Raw genomic sequence first — 24,519 nt, 5'->3', positions numbered from 1 at the left:
GCCTCCTACATTGTTCTCCTCACTAGAATCTTCAAGCTTATGCTTAATGGATGAAATAAGACGCTGTCATCATTTAAAGTTAGAACTGGTGATTTCTAGCAACTGAGAGAGTAAGGAGGACATAAAAAAGTAGTGTTACCAGCTGGGTGACTTGAGGATCAAACTGTAAACCGCCTACTATGATTTATTCGACTATAATATGGAGATAGCACATTACAGGGCTGTTATTCCTCATTAAAAACACCTAGGCAGGACTTGCCTGGTGGCACAGTGGTTAAGAATCCGCCTGCCAATGCAGGGGACACGGGTTCGAGCCCTGGTCCGGGAAGATCCCACATGCCGCGGAGCAGCAGCCCTTGTGCCACAACTACTGCCCACACGCCTAGAGCCTATGCTCTGCAACAAGAGAAGCCACCACAATAAGAAGCCCGCAACGAAGAGTAGCTCCCGCTGACCGCAACTAGAGAAAGCCTGCACGCAGCAACGAAGACCCAACACAGCCAAAAATAAATATATATTAAAAAAAAAAAAAAAACAGGCAGAATGAAACATCACTCCTTTACTACCTTCATCTTTCCTCCACACATACTTCTATTTAGCCAAAATCTAAGGTGGTTGGTCTTAAAAACAGTCATTTCTTTTTTGAATAATGTGTTTTAAATGATGGGTTGCAATCAAAAGAATTTTAATAAGTATTATATGTCCTAGATCACATTGTAAAATATATGTCAATTTGGGTGATGGGTAAACACTATTGTAGGGTAAATAAGATTATATTTAGAACCACAAAAGCAAAGGCACGTTGTAATTCCATGACACTGATGGACTCATTAACTGATGTGAGCCTTGGTTTCAGCCAGTGTTATGTGAAAGCAGCTATTATATATAAGTAACTCTCACATGGGCAAAGTTTTTATTCCAAAAAGATTGTACTTTTTTCTTCAAAAAACTTTATTTTTAGAGTGAGAACATGTCACTATTTTAAAATCCTGGTTCATTCAAGGTAAGTAGTCTTGGTACAGGATACAATTAAATCATGATATACTTCAGTGATTTCATACTGAGTCACATACTTAATATTAAGGCACATTGTACTCAATAAAAAAATAAGTGTTAAGTTCTTGAGCTTTTAAATTAGAATTTCATAAAGTGCTTTTCATAAAGTCTTATATATTATAGCAATTAAGTGTATATAATTTCATTAACAAAGGCACCTTGAAAAGTATTGGCACATGGCATTTTGTCTTGCCTTTTTTTTTTCTTTTTGGTAGTTTCAAAGTTTCTTCACGTCTTCTCTTCCATTTCGTTTAAATTTTCTTTAATAACTCACCATCTGAACAGCCAGCCCCATTAATAAGGTGAACTTTAACTATCACTTTAAAGGTCAAGTTTTAGGCAGTTTTAGGAGTTTAGCAATTTCTTTACTGTACAAACTGATTCCTAATGATTTAAAGAAAATTATATTCGAGTGGCAAATTTGAACCAATAGACTAATTCTGAGTCCATGATTTGAGATGGTGTATTAAACACATGTTTTATCTTCAGGGTTTTCTGCTGTTTTCTCAGTACCATCTGGATATAAGCTGACAGCTGTCACAGGCATAACATTCACTTTATCCAACTGAAGAATTCCTCTGAAATAAATTAAAATTAAAGTAAGATAGGATTACTTCGAGGTTATAATTAAATATATACCTGAGGTTAGGTAATTTTGCTTCATTTAGTTTATGATGGTTATATAAATCCTAAGTCCAAAGTTCACTTTAACCAAACTGATTGAGGGAACAGAAAGGAATAAGAGGAAGTTCTTTACCTGGTACTGTAGGAGATGACAGGGTAAGTTACAGATCTCCAAGGCAAACAGAGTCCTAGATAAGCACAAGTTGGGCAAAAAGACTAGGCCCAAGCATCTTCCTAACCAGTACTCCAGTGGAATGCAACCTTAGATCTTTAGACAGCATTTCACCTTCTGTTACTGAAGTACCTAACCAGGGAAATCTTAGGATTGGATCCAAAACCCTGTATTGCAAGCTCAGTATTACCCTAATCAGAATGTAAACAGAAGTTAGTTGTTTATAGACCTGAACAAGCTGATTCTGAAGTTCACAAGGGAGAAACTGCAAGAATAGCTGTAACATTTTTTTTAAAAAGAACAATGCAGAGAAGAGATGGTTGCCCTAACCAGCTAGCAGAGAATTTATTAAAACACTATTTATTAAATTAAAACCATGCTACTGGCACAGGAATAGACTAGATCACTGGAAGAAGAGAGTCCAGAAATATGGGAATTTAGTTCATAATAAGGTAATATTCCAAGTCAATGGGCAATAGAACAATGGCCTCTCTGGGAAGCAAAACCAACTAGCTCAAACAATACACAAAAGTGATGGTAAAAACTAAGTTTTAAGGGGCTTCCCTGGTGGCGCAATGGTTGAGAGTCCGCCTGCCGATGCAGGGGACACGGGTTCGTGCCCTGGTCCGGGAAGATCCCACGTGCCGCGGAGCGGCTGGGCCCGTGAGCCATGGCCGCTGAGCCTGCGCGTCCGGAGCCTGTGCTCCGCAACGGGAGAGGCCACAACAGTGAGAGGCCCGCGTGCCGCAAAAAAAAACAACAACAACACTAAGTTTTAAGAAAACAATGTACTTTTAAGATGGAAAAGGTCTATTTGAGAAAAAATTAAATCCCAGAAGCCATAAAGGGAAAACATGAATTGCCCTGACCCCAAATTTAAAATTTCTGTATGACACGGAATACCATAAATAAAAGCAAAAGACAAATCATAGTCTGGGATTTAAAAATACACATATATCTGCAATACATATTATATATGTATAACAGACAAAGGAGTCCTACATGTTAATGATTACAAAAGACAATACAACTGAAAAATGGGCAAAGGTTCTAAATAGGCATGTCACAGGAGAAATATATACAGCTAAGCATCACAAAGATGCTAGACTTAGCTAGACCTAGACTAATAAAGATGGTAGTAAGAAGAAAATGGAAATTAAAATGAGATTTTTGTCTACAGTATAGAAAGCAAAAAAGATTGCTATCAGGTGTTGAGAAGATGTTAAATACATATACTCTGACCCAGTAATTTCACCTTTTAGGACTCTATCCTACATAAATATACATGTGCAAAGAGATATATGAACATTTAATATACACTAGAGCATTATTGGAAGTAACATGAAATTGGAAATTACCTAAATGTCTAATGGAGGAATGGTTATATTATGGCATACCCATACTGTGAAACACTATGCAGCCATAAAAAGAGTAAGTCCATATATGTATTGATAGGAAAAGATCTTAAGCCCATGGTTACCAAACTGCACTGAGACCCCTGGCATGGCTCACAGAGGTGCTACAGAATATTTAAAATTTTCAAGACTTCTTCAGACAGAGAAAGAGAAATATCATATGATATCGCTTATATGCAGAATCTAAAAAGAAATGATACAAATGAACGTATTTACAAAACAGAAATGGACTCACAGACTTAGAGAATGAACTTATGGTTACCGGGGCGGGGGGGAAGGGTGGAGGGAAGACACAGTTAGGGAGTTTGGGATTGACATGTACACACTGCTATATTTAAAAAGAATAACCAACAAGGACCTACTGTATAGCACAGGGAACTCTGCTCAATGCTATGTGGCAGCCTGGATGGGAGGGGAGTCTGGGGGAGAATGGATACCTGTATATGTATGGCTGAGTCACTTTGCTGTGCACCTGAAACTACCACAACATTGTTAATCGGCTATACTCCAATATAAAATAAAAAGTTAAAAAATAAAATTCAAGACTTCATGTGTAATGCTAGCTTGAGGGTAGTTCACAATTTTAACACTAGATTGTACTACACATTCTTTTTTCAATGAAGTCTCATCTTTGCAAAGCTGGATTTGGGGCAGTTATTGTGATAAAAAGCAAATACAGTAAAAAAAACTAATGTTGAATGGGAAATGAGGGTGGCAGTGTCCAATCTGATTCTAAGATATGAGTATTGTGTAGTGCCCTGTAGGTACACAATCCCATTAGTAAGTTAAGAAATAAAAAATATTTTTTCTTTCGATTTTTTTTCTGGCCTAGGTAAGGGCACCAAGAAAAAATTCCTGGCACACTGAGTGCTATGAACCAAGAAAGTTTGGGAACCTCTGTTATAAGTGAGTAATACAATTTGTGGGACAGTTAAGAGTCTAGATTGATAAACAGTTATAAGTATCTAGTATACAATTACATCAATACACAGAATTTGGATAAAAGATGCATACCCAAACAGTTAACAATTACTACCTCTAGATACAAGAATTTAAAGAACAGGGAAGTGAAAAGGTACTTATAACTTTCTGTATTGATAAAATTTCTACTACCAGAAAGAATCCTCAGTACAATTGCCAATGATAAAGTATATTGAAATTTTGGTTTTTAATTTTACATTGCATTTTTTCACACAGAGGAGCCCATGATAAATAAAACATTTGGTAAAAGAACAATTAAAAAATTTACAACACTGTTTTCTATGTAGCTTTGCATAATAAAGATTAAAAAAAAAGTTCTGAGCTTCCTGGCAGTCAAAGGAAAAAGGAAGAAACTATTAAGTTATAGAATTTGCATTATCAGAAAGAAATGGGAAATGGGAATTCTCCAGGGGAAACACAAACTAAAAGGTGGGAGGGGCACTAATATTTCTTTACTCTCAGTTGCTCTGCTTGTATTACAACTTTGACCTCCAACAATCCTCTAAGGGAGGCATTAGTTCGTGTTACACATGAAGAAATGGAAAATTTGAAGACCTCTTGACAAGCAAGTGGAAAAAAAGCAAATGTTTAAATTGGGTCTTTTAAAAAAATAAATAAATCCTATGGTCTTCTCCACATAGTCCAATGTAATTTAGCTAAGCCAAAAATTGTGGTCATCAGGCTTCCCTGGTGGCACAGTGGTTAAGAATCTGCCTGTCAATGCAGGGGACATGGGTTCGATCCCTGGTCCGGGAAGATCCCACATGCCGCAGAGCAACTAAGCCCGTGCCCCACAACTACTGAGCCTGTGCTCTAGAGCCCGTGAGCCACAACTACTGAGCCCGTGCGCCACAACTACTGAGCCTGTGCTCTAGAGCCCGTGAGCCACAACTACTGAGCCCGTGTGCCACAACTACTGAAGACTGTGTGCCTAGAGCCCATGCTCTCCAACAAGAGAAGCCACTGCAATGAGAAACCTGCGCACCGCAATGAGGAGTGGTCCCCACTCGCCGCAACCAGAGAAAAGCTCGCACGCAGCAAGGAAGACACAGCGCAGCCAAAAGTAAAACAAATAAAAATTTTTTCAAATTGTTGTCATCTCTATTGAGATTTACTTCTAGTAAGACGACTAAAATGACTAGTTATTTAACTTGTAAAAATGCCAACAATAAATTCATTTTTAAATTTATAAAATAATTTCTTACAGTTAAAAAAAAAATCAAGCTGCACAGAAGGGGAAAAAGTGAAGGTGTCTCCACTCCTGCTCTCATTCTCAGTTATTAGACATAACATCTCCCTTGTCATTCTGGAAATCTTCTGTGCATTTATATACATATACACGTACTTTTACCCAAATTGGATGATACCATTAGGCAACTTTTTTCCCCGTCTAATACATCTTGGACTTCTTCCTTTTATAAGCCACACAGAATCCCACTGCATGTGTGAACCATTAGCTACCAACCTCCACCTATAAACAGTTCAGAGGTTTCCTCTTTTGCTTTTGTTTTTTGTTACAAGCAGTGCTGCCATGAATATCCTGTTAGTCTTCAAAAATTTACTTCATTTTAAATTGATACTTTGGGGTTGAAAATAGTGAAGCCCTCTTGTTTCATTTCTTGCTTATTATACACATTGCCATTTCCCATTATAGAGATTTGTTTCCTTTCTCTCTCTAATAAACGAAGTTCTTACACAGCAGAGTTTGTCCTATCCACATATGAATTCCCAAGACAAGTGTCTTGACCATAATAGGTATCTAATAAATGTCTTTTAATTTTGCTAAAGTTGAAAGATGGGCTAGAAAAAAAAGATGTTATTTTCCCTCCCACTTCTCTTATCCTTCCTAATGTTTATATTTTCCACTCTGAAATAGAGTAAATACAACTACTTTTTAATCATTAAAAATACTAAAATTGATCCAAAATAAGAAATACTTACTTGTATTCACAAACTGGGAAAAGCACCTTTAAGATGGTTATTACTATAACTGCTCCTATAATTCCAACCACCATGACATTCAAAAACATAAAGAATACTGGGAAAACACTACACCAGAACCTGCACAGATCTTTTCTGAACTTTTCCATCCACTGACACATCACCTTTAAAAAAAAAAAGGGTTTTGATTAGATATGCAAGTTTCATTTGAGCTCTAAGAAACTTTAAAAATTATGTTCTAGTTTTGGGTGATGATAACATTATATACCTTGACTGTGGTGGTGGTTACATGGGTGTCTACACTTGTCAAAACTTACCCAACTGTACATTTTAAGTGGGTGCATTTTATTTTTAAATGTACCTCAAAGTTATTTACAATTTTAAAAATTATGCAAAACAGGCACAGAAATGTTGCTATACTTTACAATTATTTACCCTGCCGTCTAACTGTAAACCAAGTGAAAATAACTGCTAATTGACAAGAAGGCTAGTCCACTTACATAAAATGGACCCGTCAACTATGTGTTTCCAATATTTGGAGGACAAGAGAAGGAGAGAGAGACAAACATACCAGTTGCTTCTGAAACAGACGGGGCATTCGCTGTGCATAAAACCTATTTCTGTACTTAAACAGTGACAGAAGAAACTCAGGTGTGCTTTGATGGCATGGGCTTTGAAGAGTCTGCTCTTGGGCTTCCTTGCTCTGAAGGAGACGGGGCAGATGGTGAGGGCGCTAGAGTTCAGGCAGCACAAAGTGACCTGGATTTCTCCAGCGACCCCACGTAAGCAGTCCTAATCTTCAGTGAGAACCTCTTCAAAGAATCATCTCTGGAATCCATTTTGACTAACCACAGATCCTGCCCATTTAAATGTAAATTATTCCGAGGGAGGGGCCTAGCTAACAGAGAGATTCCAGGATACTCTGTCTGAACCCAGAATATCTTCCCAGTCAGCAGTATAGTGTCACTAAGAATATACAAGTCCTTAACAGGTGCCAGTGCGTATTTACATTTGCACCCATCTTATTTCAGTCCTCACAACAACCTGATGAGAAAGGCATCACTTTACGGACCTTTGCTGTACAGATAAAGGAAAAGGTTAGAGAGGCTAGGAACTTGTCCAAGGTGATACAACTAGTGAGTAGCAGAAGCAGGATTCAAACCTAGGCAGTCTGATTCCAGAAAGTACACTCTTAACCAAGTGTGCTTAGTCACTGCACACGGTCCTGAGGGGACCATGCATGTGTGTTTGTGTTAGAAGTCACAGAATAAACAGACAAATGGGGACATGAGAAAGACTCTGAACAGAAGATCCCAAACAAAATGAAATCGAATGCCTTAATCATCATTATCTGACTACACTACTAAGTGAAACTTGAAAAGGAAGACAGGAATACCTAAAAATATCACATTAAAACAGTGATGAGTTCATTATTAACAATATCCCATGGATCCAATCCTCATGGTTTCCACCTCATTTTAAATGATGATATTTATTTTCTTTACCATAACCATAAATGCTTGTAGTACGTATAAAGAGAACCCCAAATGTGTGATTTACCTTATACGAAGATGGAGGCTCTGCTCTGAGGGGAGTTTCAGGTAATTTGCCAGGTAAAGCGTCTTCATTTACAGTGGTTTCCACATTCCGGATAAGATACTGGCTGGTGGTCTGCAATGAACTAACACTTTCTCCTGAGGAGGAAGAGCCAGGTTACCAAAATGCTGGGCATATGCTGGTGTATCTCCCACTAGTCCTAAGACTACTACACCAATAACATTTCAGATAGCAAGAACATACATTTTTCCATGGGAGAAAAACAAACGTTTGATTGTTTAGCTTTAAATGCCAGAAAGGAACCCCAAATTTAGACAGTTAAAAGGGAGCTACAGCAGTTATGATTCTGTCACATAGAAAGTCAAATTTTTTAAAGTTCTGTGTTTCAGTGGGAGAAATGGATACTTCCTCCTCTAAATGAACTTAAATGAACGACATTCTTATTATGTATTTTGTGATGATTACCCAGAGTAAGAGTAGATAGATGATTACAGCAAAATGTCACTCTGTAATCAGCATTGGTCACATTCTGCAAAGCCCTCAAATGGATATATAAAGCAATACATGTTATAAAGCATTTTTAAGAGAAGCTTACTTCGAAACATATTAATTATGATTAAAAAGTTACCAACTCAAGAAATAATTTCCTTAACACTTTAAATAATGGCATTTTAAAGTACCTTTTTTGGAGAGGTTGGGAAGGGTAAATAAAACGTCACTGTCTCGGGAAATCGAGTACAGCATGCTTTCTTCCAAAGGCAGGGTGTAGTTTGAATGTCTGAGTATTCCCTGATTCTTAACTAAAATATCTATTTCAGTAACGTCCTTCTGTTGAGCCTATGAGAAAATATAAGCAATTACTCTTTATTTTAAATAATGGCACAACCTGGTAAGAAACTAAAACTGAATTTTCCTCCCTGATTTCTGAAACTAAAAACCTTGTCCTAGTCACACACAATTCCTCTTTCTTTCCCCCCCACTTTAAGGCATTTAATTTGCAACTTTAAGCACACTCCCGTGTGCTCACTATTAGAGGCTCGCTCTCAGTTCCATTTCATTGACTTAGAGAGACTTAGCCAGAGGAAACGGCAGCAGAACTACGAACCAAATTCAATCTCTTCACTTACTTGCTCTGTTTAATGATATTTACAGTATTTTAAAGTGATATAAACATGTATGAATAGGATCTTTTTTAAAATTAAGACTTCAAATGCTAAACAAGTAAAAAATTCTGAGTGATTGGATACACGCAACACTAACGTAACTTTTTTCCTTATTAAGTCAGAAATAAATAATAAAATAACTGAACACATGCATAGCACTGAGCGCGAATCTTTATAATTTAATTCTCAGTTAGTAACATACTGTCTTACTTGTTTTCCATCAATCTCTACTACCTCTTCTTGAACGACAATTAGTTGCAAACTGGAACCAGATGTCATAGGCCACTCATGAACTAAAATCCTTACACTGACAATTCCAGAATATCCTTTTTCTTCCAAATTTTCCAGATTTTCATTCTTCACTATAAAAAAAAAAAAGTAGTGACAGTTTTGAGCAAAAATTGCCACCAAATCAGTTACTGCATTTGATTATTTTGATGACATTTACATGGAACGAGAGAGTTGTATACCAATATCTTTGCCTTTCTTCATCTCTGACCTCATATTGATGCTTCAGATCTAGGAAAACAAAGACAACTTGACAAATCCTCACAATCCTTATACTCAGTTGAAAAGGGGAAAATGCGTGATGGCCTTTAGGTTTTGTACCGAACTCCACACTAGCCACATCCTTCCTATTCTTTTATATACACTGTCAATGAGGAACCGACAAGGCGTTAACTATTTACAAAGCAGGCCGGAAGACACAGACGATCCCATGTTTCAGCAAAGTGAGCATGTTCATCCATCCATTCATTCGTTCACAAAATCCAGTGATAGAAGGGGCCCAAGCAGTAAGGACACGTGAGGCTTTTTCTCAATCGTGTCTCCAGTCAGCAACTCGTTACTGCTGGAGAGGTCAGGAATGGGGAAGAGGGTGGGAGAGCCCTTAATGACTCTCCACTAATGGACAACGGGGTAGGACCAGCTACCCGCCCTGCTCCTCTCTAGCTGAGAAAACCTGCCCCACCCTGGCAGTGACGGGGTGTGGCAGTTGCAGCTGGCTTATAAAGCCAAGAAAGTGAAAGAGATAGAAAAAGATAAATCAATAGAAACCAACGAAACTGCCGCAAAAGAAGCATTTTGCTTCTGTTCCTCAAATGTTATTGTCTGAGAATTACTTGCCAAAAAGGAACCCAGATGGATATTCTGCATGCATATCCAGCTGTTTAAAGTGATGCTGTGCCTTTGTACAGCTGTTCCCTTGATCTAGAACGCTCTCCATGGGCTTCCCTTGTGGCGCAGTGGTTAAGAATCCGCTTGCCAATGCAGGGGACACGGGTTCGATCCCTGGTCCGGGAAGATCCTACATGCTGCGGAGCAACTAAGCCTGTGTGCCACAACTACTGAGCCTGCGCTCCAGAGCCCACGAGCCACAACTCCTGAAGCCCGCGCGCCTAGAGCCCGTGCTCCGCAACAAGAGAAGCCACCGCAGTACGAAGCCCGCACACCGCAACGAAGAGGAGCCCCCCAACTCGCCGCAACTAGAGAAAAGCCTGCGCGCAGCAACAAAGACCCAACACAGCCAAAAATAAATAAATAAAATAAAATTTTAAAAAATGTTATAGAATGCTCTCCATTATTCACTCTCCTCCCATACATTTTTAATAAACTCCTACTTGGGTAGTTCTAGATACCATATCCTTACAATGCTGAGTTCATGCCTTTTTTTTTTAAGCACTAACTTTCTCATAGTGTAGCTCTTAGTTTAGAAACCTGTCTCCTCAACTAGGCTGAGTTCTTTGAGAGAATGCATCAAGTTTATTGTTCTATAGCCTTTATGAATCAGTGATTCCACCCAGAATTATAAATACATAATTTAAAGTAAATATCCTATCATAAATTGTCAATAATGTTCAGACACCTGGTCTAGTGGTTCTAAATCCTAACTATGCATCAGAATCACCTGGGAACAGTATAGATGCCAGAGCCTCACTCTAATCTTAATAAATCAAAATCTCTGGGGGGTATAGACTAACATTTGTAATTTTTTAAACAGGTACAGATATTTTTATTGAGAAACAAGTGGCCTAACCCTTGGTCTCAATCTAAGTTCACAAACCTGCTCTTCCTTGACTTCTCTGTTTCTGTTAATAAACCCACCCTTCTCCAACCTACCAAGGACAGGAATTACTAGGTTACCTTTGACTTCTTCACCCTCATCCTCTGTATCCAGTCAGTCGCTTCCTTTGTATCTTCCAAAGTATCTCTTATATTTGTCCTTTCCGTCTCCACCTACCTCCCCACCCAAGGTCTAGTTCATTAGCTACTTACTGTTACGATACTTACCTATTCTCCCCTTCCGTAATCCCTCCCCGCTTCAAACCATTCACACAACAGCACCAGATTAATCTTACCATGACATGGTTTTGATCATACAGTCTCCTTGTGCAAAGGCCTTCAGCAGCACCCCCGGGACCGCTTTGGTGGTGCTCTGCCTGGTCCTCCTTCTTCAGGCTCGTTACAGTGTGCCCTCTCTCTAGTCTGCCTAACTGCCCTTACATCCTCTGAGGCTCCTAACTGGAAGACTTCCCTTCTCTCGTGGTCCATGTCAGTGTTGTCACTATTTACCCATCAGCCTCCCTCATGGAACAGTGGGCTCCGCGTCAGCCTAGTTGTATGCCCAAAGGCCAGGGCACTAGGACACAGATTCAATGCATGAGAAAATGCAGTCATATAAATACATCAAAGCAGGGACTCTTCAGACGCCAAAGCTGGTACTGCTGCTGTAGAATAAAACTAATAACAACAAAAGCCCTCCATATTCTGACTTTCCCTACTGAGGTAGACAGCTTTCCAAAATGGCTCTCAATGACCCTTGCCTTCCGACGTTCACGCCCCTGTGTAACTGCCTCCTGCTGAGTGTGGGCTGGACCTAGTAACTTGTTTCTAACAAACGGAATACAGCAAAAGTGCTGGAACGTCACTTGTGTGATTAGATTATAAAAGACTGTGACTTGTGTCTTGCCGGTACTCTCCCCCTGACACTCTCTCTCGTCCTCTCACTGATAAAGCCAGCTGCCATGTTGTGAGATACTCTACAGAGAGGCCATGTGGCGTGGAAATGAGGGAGGCCTCCAGCTAACATCTTGTGAGGAACGGAGGCCTTGATCCAACAGTTCACAAGCAACTACATCCTGTCCACAACCATGTGAGTGAGCTAGGAAGCGGGCCTTGCCAGTCGTGCCAGAGCCGGAGAACCCAGCTAAGCCAAGCTCAGATTCTTGACCTGCGAGAACTAGGAGATAATACTGACAAAGACTACTAACTTGGGGGTTAAATTGTTACACAGCAATATAACTAATATATCTATAAAGAAGAAATTTTTTTAAAGAATTAAGGATAGAAGACTTTTTGTTGTAGTTGCATTTAATGTTTTAAAGATTCTTGTAACTGATAAGATAGGCTTTTACTTCCGCTTTCAAGGAAATAAACTCTGTGCAACTGGGATGACTAGAAAGATGACTATAACAAATAAAGCAGCCAGATTGCACTCCATGTCAAACTCCTAATAAATACAGCATCAGTGGAATATTATTCAAGCCAGTAACGGCACTTCTTTTCCTAGCTATGATGGATTAGCTTGTAATACACCAACTCTCTCACTGAGAACCACTAGAAAACATGTAAAAATATAAACACGCAAACAGACACTCAAATCTGCACTAAAAAAATACTAAAGGGAATTCTTTAGGCACAGGGAAAATAACCCCAGAGGGGAGCACTGATATTCAGGAAGGAATGAAGAGCAAATGGAAAGGGTAACTGTGAGGGTGAACATAAATGAACACTGGACTACGGAAAACCATTAAGTATAATTATGTTGCTTAGTGTTTAAGAACCCAAAGAGTTAAAATGCATGACAACAGCAACACAAAAGCAAAAAGGGGGGGATTCCCTGGCGGTCCAGTGGTTAGGATTCAGTGCTTTCACTGCCGTGGCCTGGGTTCAATCCCTGGTCGGGGAACTAAGATCCTGCAAGCCACGCGGCGCAGCCAAAAAGATAAAAATAAAATTTAAAAAAGCATAAAGGGAATCAATGGACTTTACATGTTCTAAGGGTCCTACATTGGTTGGGAAGTGATAAAAGTACTAGTTAACTGATCTCAAGGGTAACCATTAAAAGAATAGTAAAATAATATAAAAACCAACAAGATAGAGGGGAACAATGAAACAAAAAGTAAATAACCTAGAAGAGGGCAAAAAGGAGAAGAAAAAGAAACAGAACAGGTGAGACACAAATAGGAAACAAATAATTAAGAGAGAAGATCTAAATCCAAATATATCAGTTATTACATTAATGTAAATAAATTAAAATTCCAACTAAAGACAGATTGACAGCCTGGATTAAAAAAAAAAGAAACCACAAGTATATGCTGCTTGTAAGACATTCACCTCAATTATAAGGACCCAGGAAGACTCAAAGAAGATGGAAAGATACCACAAAGCAATCCACGTCCCTCCCCCATACCTGGCCAAAAAGCAGTTATTGGTAAAATAATACAGATAAAGCTGATTTTAAGGCAAGAACATCACTAGAGATAAATAAGGACATATTATAATGATAAATGAGTGGATTCACCAAAAAGACATAACAGCTCTAAATATGTATGGATTTAGTAATATTGTGTCACAATATATAAAGCAAAAATTGACAAAACTGAAAGAACAGACAAATATACATAGTGGAGATTTAACATACCATTCTCAGTAATTGATAGGGCAAGCAAAGAAATAAACAAAAAAATCAGTAATTCCATAAAGGATTGAACACGATTAACAAATTTGACCTGACATATATAGAACCTCATATCCAACTAATTACATAATTAACTTTTTTTCAAGTACACACAGAAAGCAACATTTACTAAAACTGACCATCTGCTAAGCCATACAGCAAGTCTCTAACTTCAAAGGGTTAAAATTATACAGATTCTATCTCTGATGATAGAGGTGGAATCGGTAAAAAAAAAAAAAAAAAAAAACTCAAAATGTTTGAAAATTAAGCAATATACTTCAAAATGACCCACAGGATAAGGAAATATCACAGTAAATAATTAGAAAACACCATGAATGGAATGGTAATAACGATATATAATGAATTAAGTATAGGATACAACTGCTCAGAGAAACATTTATTGCCTCAAATGCATATATTAAAACAGGTTATAGTAATACTACACACATTTGTCATATCCTTTATTTCATTCAAATAATGGCACATTCCAATGTAACATATTTGCTTGTCTTTAAACAACTCAAGATTTTAAAAGGTTAGAAAGGAAAACATTATATGGACATAAAGGTGGAAGAATCAGAAAGACAATTCACTTTTCTCTGTATTTTTTACAACTGTGATAAGTGCTCCTCTGAAGATTTTGTCTCTTGCTTGTAAATCTCCATTTACTACCTCCAGGCACCTTCTTACATTGTTATCAACCTACCAGACATGAAGTTCCAAGCAATGCCAATCTCATGACAGAGAAAATGTGAATATGCCAGAAATAACCAATATAAAGTAGGAAAAGAGTACAGACAAGTGTTATTATATACTCTAGTAATGATGTGTAGTATTAATTTGAAATGGAAATATATAACATCAAAGAATTGTGTTTCACTAATTTAGTATTATTAAAAACAGAACAATTACGGAAGTAATTTAGCAGTACTTACCTATCAAAGTCTGACAGCTTATTCGGGTTACACCACTATTTACAGGGAAGTCATTTACATATACCTGTCCACTCTCATAGGTTATGTTAAGAACAACCTTAAAATAAAGCAGCATATACATTAATTCCAATGGTTTACAAATGATGACAAACTCTTCAAAAATACATTATCTAACTAAATTGGATATATAGATAAAAAAATAAAATAGGCTGCATGATACTTAGCTAAGTGATATAATATAAACATAACCGAAAGAGACAAACCTGTTCTTTAGATACCTCCCCATCATCTTTCAGGGTAGTTACATTAATTCTGATGCTGTCCTGCAAAACAAATATACAAATTGGGCAGGTATGCGTCTCACAAACTGAGAATAAGTCAGTTCTTTTTCTTCTCCCCTCAGTTATACTTATTGTATGATCACTTATGGCAACATTAAAAGAACACTTCTAAAAACTCATCAATTTCATCCTTACAGCCTTTTAAATACCCTTCACAATTCCAATTTTTTATAAACTATATACTTTTCCACTTAATTATGAAATATATCACATATCTGAGCATATAAAATGCAAATATAGAGTTTAAAAGAAAAGATTAACACTCACATACTTACTACCTAGGTTAAAAACTAGAATGTCATCCACACCTTAGAAGTCCCCTGCATGACCTTTTCTGTCACGTTCCCCTCATGCCCCTCAGAAGGAATCCCTATATTGTCTTCTATGTTAACATTTCTTGCTTTTCTTTATAGTTTAACTACCTGTATTATCTCTCTCTAAACAACACATTGTTTAGTTTTATCTGTTCCTGAACTTTATATGAGTGGAATAATATTATAATGCATTCTTCTGGAACTTCTTTCATTTAAAATTGTTATGTATGCAGCTGTAGACATTTATTTACAGCATTGTGTAATATGCCATCAAATTGTTACCGATTTACTTAACTGTTCCCTATCAGTGGACATTTGAAATGTTTCCAACTCTATTGTTTTCGTATACAAAGTTTCTCTAACCCTTCTTACATGTGTCCCCTAGTGCCCATGGACAAGGACTTTGAGTGCACAATCAGTTTCAGTGCCTCTCAAGGTCTGCTCAAAAGCACTCCACTCAAATATTTAAGTTTATTCATGACATGCTTACTACAGACAAGAAAGCATTATTCTAAGTAATCAGGGTCACAGGAACTATAATTTGTTATCTGTAAATCAAATTCTTTCCTAAATGTATTCACAGACAGACATTGTTATTGTAGAATGAAAACAAGACTCCTCTTAAATACTTTTTTTGTGAGGGTATTCTTAATTTTGAGAAGAGAAAAATTATTCTAAACATCAAACCAATATACAAGTGTATTTCTTGGCACTGTGAGCAGCTCCAATACTTTATGTATTTCTAACAAATGAGAGACTAAGACTGAGTGATTTTATGAGATTGGCTTGATTCCTGGGACAACCTGAGGAACAGGATTCTAACATGTAAATTCATACCATTTATTCAGGATGACTTTGGTACACTTCCCAACTCCCATAGGAGCCCAGGAAGCTTTAGGACTAGTGGTTCCTCAGATCCAGCCTGGCTTTCTCCAGGCCCACCCTTATCTAGAATTAAGTGTGGGCTAGAACAAATAAACTCATCTCTAGAACAAACTAACATTCAATAAATCATCAAGTTGGTGGCTGTATTGTTTTATGCCCAAATTCCAGCCAAGAATTCATTCCTCTTTTCAAACTAGAGGATCTGTTTGAAAACTGTAGACTAGTGTTCTTCTAACAGCCCAGAGATAACCCTCCACTCATGGTGTTCTGAGAAACCTTTTTATAGCTTCTGCCTTTCAAGCAGAGAACATACACTATATTGTGAGTAATTTATTGCACTTACATACATCATTTGCCCAGTAGAAATATGCGGTTTGTAAAAGACAATTAACAGACTGTATAGCACACTATATTTTCCAGAAAACTAACTTCAATTAAATTCCTTTTCATCCTCTTGAATGATTTCATATCAGGGGAAACTCTCATCCCTTAGTGCCTCCTGACCCAAAGTTCAGAGCCAGCATATTTCTTGTTCTTCCTGAGAGCCTCTGACTGAACTGGAAGTTCAGGCTTGTCAGCCAGGGCAGTGTATGCTTAGAAAGTGAATGGCAGAGCTGAAGTTTCTCCCCACTCATTTTCAATTCTCCTCTAATTCCTTCACTCACAAATGCCCATCAGACACAAAATGGCTTCCTAAGGACAAAGGTAATAGATACCTGGTTTAAAATAAGTCTGAGGGAAATACATGAAATACTTACACATATAAGAAAATAAGTGTCCTCTGGATGCCTCCCTCTCTCTTTGGTGACCAAGTTATTTTAATATTAGAAGAATGTACTGTAAATTTTTTTTATTTCACAATCTTTGTAACAATTTTTTCCCCAATTTTTTTAAATTTCACAATCTGTGTAACCTCAACTTCTGACAACTACATATGTAAACAAAACATAAGACGCGGGACTTCCCTGGCATCGCAGTGGTTAAGAATCTGCCTGCCAATGCAGGGGACACGGGTTCGAGCCCTGGTCCGGGAAGATCCCACATGCTGCGGAGCAACTAAGCCCATGCACCACAACTACTGAGCCTGCGCTCTAGAGCCAGAGAGCCACAACTACTGAAGCCCGCGTGCCTAGAGCCCGTGCTCCACAACAAGAGAAGCCACTGCAATGCGAAGCCCGTGCACTGCAACGAAGAGTAGTCCCCGCTCACCGCAACAAGAGAAAGCCCGCGCTCAGCAACGAAGACCCAATGCAGCCAAAAATAAATAAATAAATGTATCTAAAAAAACAACAACAGAAAAATGCTTATAACACAATATATATGAGTCACTGAAGAGATACAAGGAGAATTTTTCTGACTTCAACCAGTTTTCTTACAGTTAGGTCAGGCTGGATACAAAGATGAACAAATGAACAGATGTGTGATAAAGCAAGTATAGTAAAACATAAATGGTAGTCTAAGTTGGCATTATTCAATATGGTATCCACTAACCACATGCGGCTATTTACATTTAAGTTAATTAAAATTAAATAACATTGTAAAAACTCAGTTCCTCAATCACACTGGCCACATTTCAAATACTCAGTAACCACAGTAGTCTAGTGGCTACTGTAACGGAGAGAGCAGACATACACCATCACTGCACAAAGGTCAACTGGACAGCTCCTATCAAATGTGCATGACCACTGTAAAATTCTTTCAAATGTTCTGTACATTTGAAATTTTTCACAATAAAACTTTGAAAAAGTTTTAGATCAAGAGGCCTCAGTTTCCCATGTACACCTTTCCAAGGAATGAGATTCTCCTTCTAGTTGCACACCATTCATTTAACCTATGAAATTCTGAGTGTAGATCTGGACTTTCCAAGAGTAGAAAGAAGTCATAAGGAGAACTGAAATGATGAACTCACTAAGAGCCCCACGGTGTGGTGTATTTTCAGCTTGCAGTCTAAATGCATTTTTTTTCATAGTATAGGAACAGACTCAAATGTCTTTCGGGTTCATAAATAACTATGATGAATCTTTAAAATCTGGAAAAGGGGAAAACAATGTCTCTATTTCCAGAACTCTACGAATTATTTCATTTTTATTTGGTCTCTTGATCCCACATCCATATTTTTGAACAGCTGCAACTGTGGTCCACATACTTCAGATATAAGTGGTTCTTAGAGCTTGGGATGCTGTGGCTTCTTGGAATGTCCCAAGAGAACTGAAACTAAGATATGCTATTATTCTACCCAGGAAGGGTAACGTCATAACTCTCAAACACTGAAAGTAAAAAAGTGACATTTATGGTGTCATTCACCCCTGAATTTTGAGCATTCAAGTCTTGATATAGTAAGAACAGGCGCACCTATGTCGTTTCCTTTCATTCTGGGAAAATCGCATTTTAAAGTCTTCAGGCGCTTCCCTACCACACATTGAATTAATGAAAGGCAAATACTGGTTAATTCCACCCGGCCAAAGCAATAAGAACCAGCCACCCTTCAGGACAAGCATGCAGTGGTCCCTAAACTTGAGCCGACCTCGGAATCACCTGGAGGGCTTGCTGCAACAGACTGCTGGGTCCCTACCCTAGAGCCTCTGATTAGCGCGTTTCTGCCAGGTTCCCAGGGGATGCTGGTGCGGCTGGTTCCACCGCGCTCGAAGATCCACTCCTCTAACAACTCCCGCCAAAGGGACGACGTCGGGGTCAGCGCTGGCCTGCAGCCTCCCTCCCTCTCCGGCCCAGCGACCCGGCTGGCGTGCACCCGGAGCCCTGCACGCCGGGGGAAGGCATTCCTTCCCGCCGCCGGCCGGGGCAGACAGGTGGCCCGGAAACGCTCGCGCTCGCTCTCAACTGAGCAACTTCCACATTTCCCCAGCACTTCAACACTGCCTCGCCCCAGAGCCCGGCTCTGAAGGCGCCATTACAAAAGGCTGAGATCACTAGTGATCCGCTACTTTCGACGGCACACCCCCATCAGGACTGCAACTGCCTGGACTGCCGCAACAATCGGTTTCGCTGCGCCGCGCTGAACCTCACACAGAAGAGCCTCTTTTGCGCTCTCGCCTCCCCCATCCCCTGCCGCCTCCATTTCCTTGGCTGCTTCTCCCCACTCTCGCTTTGGGGGCCCGGCCCCCAGCCCACGGCCTGCCCGCCGGAGGTGGGAGGCGTCGATGGGGACGCCGCAGTCCCACGTTCCCGGTCCCGGCTTCTCCCGAGGATCCCGGCAGAGCCGCGTCCGCCGTGCCCTACCTTCGGGGCTCGGGGCAACAGCGGCGGCTCAAAGGTGCCCGTCGTCAGCCACCCGGTGACTGGCAGGGCCGCGACGATGAGCAGCCGGAGGGCGAGCGGCGCCCGCGGAGCGCCCTCCATCTTGGACAGGCCGGCGGCGGGCGGCGCGGGTTGGGGGACGGCTGGGAGGCGAGGGCCGAGCTGGCCCGAGGGGCGGGTCCTTTGGGAGGGGAGGGGATTGGAGGGGCGGGGCGGGGGTGGGGAGGGGGGCGGGACCCGGAAGGCTCCGAGAGCAGCGGAGGTCTAGGCCTCCGGGCCGCGGAGCAACGTTCGGGGGCGGAATCAAGTCAACAGAAGGTCTGATTTCGTCATTAGACCGTCACTCTAATTTGGAGACAGTTTCCTCACCTAAAAGAGTGTAAACATTTTCATTGCCATTACTTTTGAATTAGTATATACTGTATGTGTACATAGGTATGTCTCTGTGTGTATATATTTACATATATCTACAAATTGAAAATAGTGGTAATGTATCAGAACACTGTTGTACATGAAAATAAGGTATATCACGTTTAGAGGGGCAGATTTATTAAATCGGTACTTCTCACCTTTGTTGCACTTGGTAATTGCCTGAGAACTTTTAAACATTACTGATTTTGGTATCTTCCGGGACACCTGAGTTTCTGATTTACTTTGTCTGGGCAGCTGCTTGGGCACTGGTAGTTTTCAAAGCTCCCCAGTGATTTACTGTGACCCAGTTGAGGATCAACCCCGCATTAAGTTCAACACTCAGCAGATCGCTGAAGACGCGAGGGAACAACACTCCACTGGAAGCCAGGCCACCTGGGCTCTCAAGACTTTTCTAGTGAGCTTATTAATCTATAAATTGAAGATGATAGATTTTCTTCCCTCTTTCAGATTAAAAAAAATTTTTTTGATGAAACCCCCCTAAAGCAAATATGAAATGAAATGAAAGAAACCCCATTTAAAATAAAGTCTGGAGCTTCCCTGGTGGCGCAGTGGTTAAGAATCCGCCTGCCAATGCAGGGAACATGGGTTCGAGCCCTGGTCCGGGAAGATCCCACATGCCGCGGAGCAACCAAGCCCGTGCACCGCAACTATTGAGCCTGCGCTCTAGAGCCTGTGAGCCACAACTACTGAAGCCCACGGCCACAACTACTGAAGCCCGCGTGCCTAGAGCCCGTGCTCTGCAACAAGAGAAACCACCACAATGAGAAGCCTGCGCACCACAACGAAGAGTAGCCCCCGCTCGCTGCAACTAGAGAAAGCATGCGCACAGCAACGAAGACCCATCACAGCCAAAATTAAATAAATAAAATAAATTGATTTTTTAAAAAAAGAAAAATAAAGTCTGGGAGATGGGGGGAGGGAGAATAGGATGTAGGCAGTTAAAAGGTACAACATCCAGTTATAAGATAAATAAGTTATAAGATAAATAAGTACTAGGGATGTAATGTAAAACATGATAAATATAGGCAACACTGCTGTATGTTATATACGAAAGTTGTTAAGAGAGTAAATCCTAGGAGTCTCATTACAAGAAAAAAATTTTTTTTCTATTTCTTTAATTTTGTATACATATGAGATGATGGATATTCATTAAACTTATTGTGATAATCGCTTCATGACATATGTAAGTCAAATCCTGCATGCCGGCACTGTGTGGCAAAAAAAAAAAAGCAAAAACTACTGATCCCATTGTTTTTATTATTCTCACACTCAGAAGTTGAATTCCTCTTTTTCTGTAATCCAAAAGCAGGCTTGGCACCAAAGAGAAGTCAGGGACATAATCTGTATCTGTTTCCAATTTCTGGGAGAGAGTGAATCACTGCATTTCTATTGCAACACAGTCTACTCCATTATTTTCCAGAGTTGCTCAACTACACATTTTTGAACTTCCTGAAGACCCCCAGGAGATGGTAAAAAGGAAATCAAGAAAGATATTCCTTTTACATCTCCAGAGCCGTTTACACATTTTACCTTATTTTTCTCCTAAGATATTTTAAAACTGCTTTTACTGTACCCTTATTCTCTGTGTATTTATAGAGATTAAGTTTTTCCCTGAGTTACAGGATACTAAGTGATGGAGCTGTGGTTTTTAACCCTGATATTCTGAATTAATACATTCTATTGGTTCATAGAAGCTTTTTAAAAAGTAAAAATCATAATTTTCTTTGTTTTTATATGTTTATAGAGATTATTACAAAGTGTTCTGTTCAATTGACTTTCTAAGAACATGATGTGGGTTGAGAGTAATGAAGAAACAGGAAATTGTGGGAGATCTTTGCCTCTTTCTCCACCACAACTGTAGCCAGAGGGGCCCCAGGACAAAGAGGCGGTCCCTGCTTTCTGCTCCCCCAGCTAACTGATTCCAACAACCTGAAAGCATGCAGAGACATCTGTGTCCAAGGATGTTAAATTAGTTGTAAATCAGTGTAAATCAGTGTTTGATTTGTATTCTGATAAAAATTCTGGAAATAAAAGATTAAAATAAACATCCAAGATATTTAAAAATACTATGCGATTTCAAAATCTGTGATAAATACTGCAGGAAATATTCAATGGTGGAGGTAGAAATCCTTTTGAGAGTCTATTTAGGGATGATTTCATATTCAGTAACACAGCTAAGTAGGTAATGTTTTGTGGTAACCCTGCATTTTTTTTTTTTGGATTTTTTAAGACTTATTTGGGGGTTTGTTTTTAAAGAAACTGCGTACATCATTAGAGACAAACAATAACTTAAATACCATGCAGTTTCTGTATGTACAAAACCTAGGCCATAGAGATCCAGTTTAATTGGTATTCTATTTACACTGTCTTCCTCATACAGCTGTTGTCTGTTAAAGCAGAACACAGGAGAGTGCTCTGATACAAAGACAAGCTATGTACAGACACCCGGGCAGCAAAAGCCTGCATTTTTATTTGTCTTCTTTGAACTTTTAAGACTTTTTTAGGAATGGAAGGGGCCTCCATGTGGAAGCAGAAGCAGATTGCAGGATGTCTCTTCTCCGCCTTCATTGGGCTTCCAGTGTTTGGGAGTGCATTTTCTTCTTTTGAATCAAGCTTCACTCTATTTGAGTCCCTAGAACACAGGAGGTGCACTTTATCATCTTCTACCTCATTTGGTGGCAAAATTATGGGCAACTTCATAATCTATATGTATTAACTATATTTTCTTATTTTCTGTATTCTGGATGCTCTGTTGTCTGGGGCCTGGCTGACCCAAGAGAGACTCCCAGGGCTAAGCTAATTTCTAGAGTTAGTAAACTGCTCCCCTGTGAGCCTGCCTTTCATATGTAAACCAACCAATCCAGAATGTATACTCCAGATCACCTCCACTATCAGGCTTTTATTAAACTCCAGGAGGCAATATTTCTCTGCCCTAATCATCCCAGGGCCAAGTACCAGAAAACTAGAGATAGCCTCCAAACCCCAGAGCCCACTGAAATTATTCAAACCAGCCAATGCTAGTCCTGCTTATGCTGCCTTGTCTTGCCTTCTCCAAAGAAACCACAGTAAAGACTTCTGTCTATGCTTTCCTCTTGCTCCTTCTGCCTCCTGACCCACCCTGGTGCTTTCCTGGGTGGTCCTTCACTGCATGGTGTGTCCCCCCTCCTCTTGGGGGGACACACCACGTGTGAATAATACCAAAACCCACATTTCAAAACATTATACCAATATCTACTGAAAAGGTCATGCTAAAATAATCACAATAAAGAAAGAACAGTTAGTCATGGAAGCAACCTAAATGCTCATCGACAGACGAATGGATAAAGAAGATGTGGCACATATATACAATGGAATATTACTCAACCATAAAAAGGAACGAAATTGGGTCATGTGTAGAGACGTGGATGGACCTAGAGACTGTCATACAGAGTGAAGTAAGTCAGAAAGAGAAAAACAAATATCGTATAGTAACGCATATATGTGGAATCTAGAAAAATGGTACAGATGAACTGGTTTGCAAGGCAGAAATAGAGACAGATGCAGAGAACAAATGTATGGACACCAAGGGGGGAAAGCAGTGGCGGGTGGGGATGGTGGTGTGATGAATTGGGAGATTGGGATTGACATGTATACACTGATGTATATAAAATTGATGACTAATAAGGACCTGCTGTATAAAAAAATAAATAAAATTAAATTTAAAAAATAAAATGGCAAAAGAAAAAAGAAAAGAAAGAGCAATTAAAGTCTTTGACAAGGACAAGCAGACGAGGAAGCAGGTGAAGATTGCTTCCAGAGAGGGCGGAAGGTCCTGCTTTCCAGCCAGTCAAAGTGTTCTCAAAAGCCCCTGGATCTAAGCCCCTGCTATAGTAAGTTTAAGATTGTTATATGAGTGGGGTTGGATAGGAGTGGAAGCTTACTATCTCAAGGGACTCAATATTTAGAGATAATCATGGAAAATGTAACCATAAAACCATAAAATATGTTAAGTGGTATATATGTAAAATTTAATATTTAGGACTGTTTATCTTTTGAATCACTTAAGTAAAAGTTGAAAAATGGTAAATCTTTTTTTCTGTATACACACTTTTTTTTTTAGAGCAACTTAAGATTTAAAGAACAATTGAGGAGAAATTATGGGGAGTTCCTATATACCCTCTCCTCCATCTCCCAGTTTCCCCTATTATTAACATATTTAATTAGTCTGGTACATTTGTTACAACTGATAAACCAATATTCATACACTATTATTAACTAAAGTCCATAGTTTATAATAGGGTTCACTCTTTGTGTCGTACAGTTATTCAGGGTTTGGCAAATACATAATATCCACCATTATAGCATCATACAAAATAGTTTCACTGCCCTAAAAATCCCTGTGTTTCAACTACTCATCTCTCCCTCATTCTGCCAGAAACTTGGCAACCACTGATCTTTCTACTGTTTACATAATTTTCCTTTATCAGAAAAGGAATAGATGTCATATAGTTGGAATTACACAGTATGTAGCTTTTCCACACTGGCTTCTTTCACTTACCAATATGTATTTAAGGTCTGCCGTGTCTTTTCATGGCTTGCTAGCTCATTTCTTTTGATCCTTAAATAATATTCCATTGTATGGATGTTTATTCCAGCTTGTTAAACCAGTTTATTTATTCATTCACCTATTAAAAAAATGTCTCAGTTGCTCCTGAATTTTAGCAGGTATGA

The 24,519-nt window shown here is 39.3% G+C and overlaps 1 protein-coding gene across 1 annotated transcript; it reads right to left on the bottom strand.

The window, feature by feature from the left end:
* Nucleotides 1-928: 928 nt before the first annotated feature.
* GINM1 (glycosylated integral membrane protein 1) lies at nt 929-19,546 on the bottom strand. Its single transcript, XM_081250456.1, has 8 exons — nt 19,360-19,546; nt 14,846-14,905; nt 14,583-14,679; nt 9,120-9,271; nt 8,427-8,583; nt 7,750-7,883; nt 6,190-6,353; nt 929-1,634 (listed from the first exon to the last, which is right to left on the bottom strand). Exons 1-8 carry the CDS (start codon nt 19,477-19,479, stop codon nt 1,523-1,525), a joined length of 996 nt encoding a protein of 331 aa, XP_081106582.1. The 5' UTR covers nt 19,480-19,546; the 3' UTR covers nt 929-1,522.
* Nucleotides 19,547-24,519: the final 4,973 nt, after the last annotated feature.

The sequence above is a fragment of the Mesoplodon bidens genome (genome assembly GCF_964165515.1).
Source record: "Mesoplodon bidens genome assembly, chromosome: 12".
In the NCBI taxonomy this organism is placed as follows: domain Eukaryota; kingdom Metazoa; phylum Chordata; class Mammalia; order Artiodactyla; family Ziphiidae; genus Mesoplodon; species Mesoplodon bidens.
The sequence above is the reverse complement of the archived record's forward strand: the minus strand, read 5'-3'. Positions and strand labels throughout refer to the sequence as shown.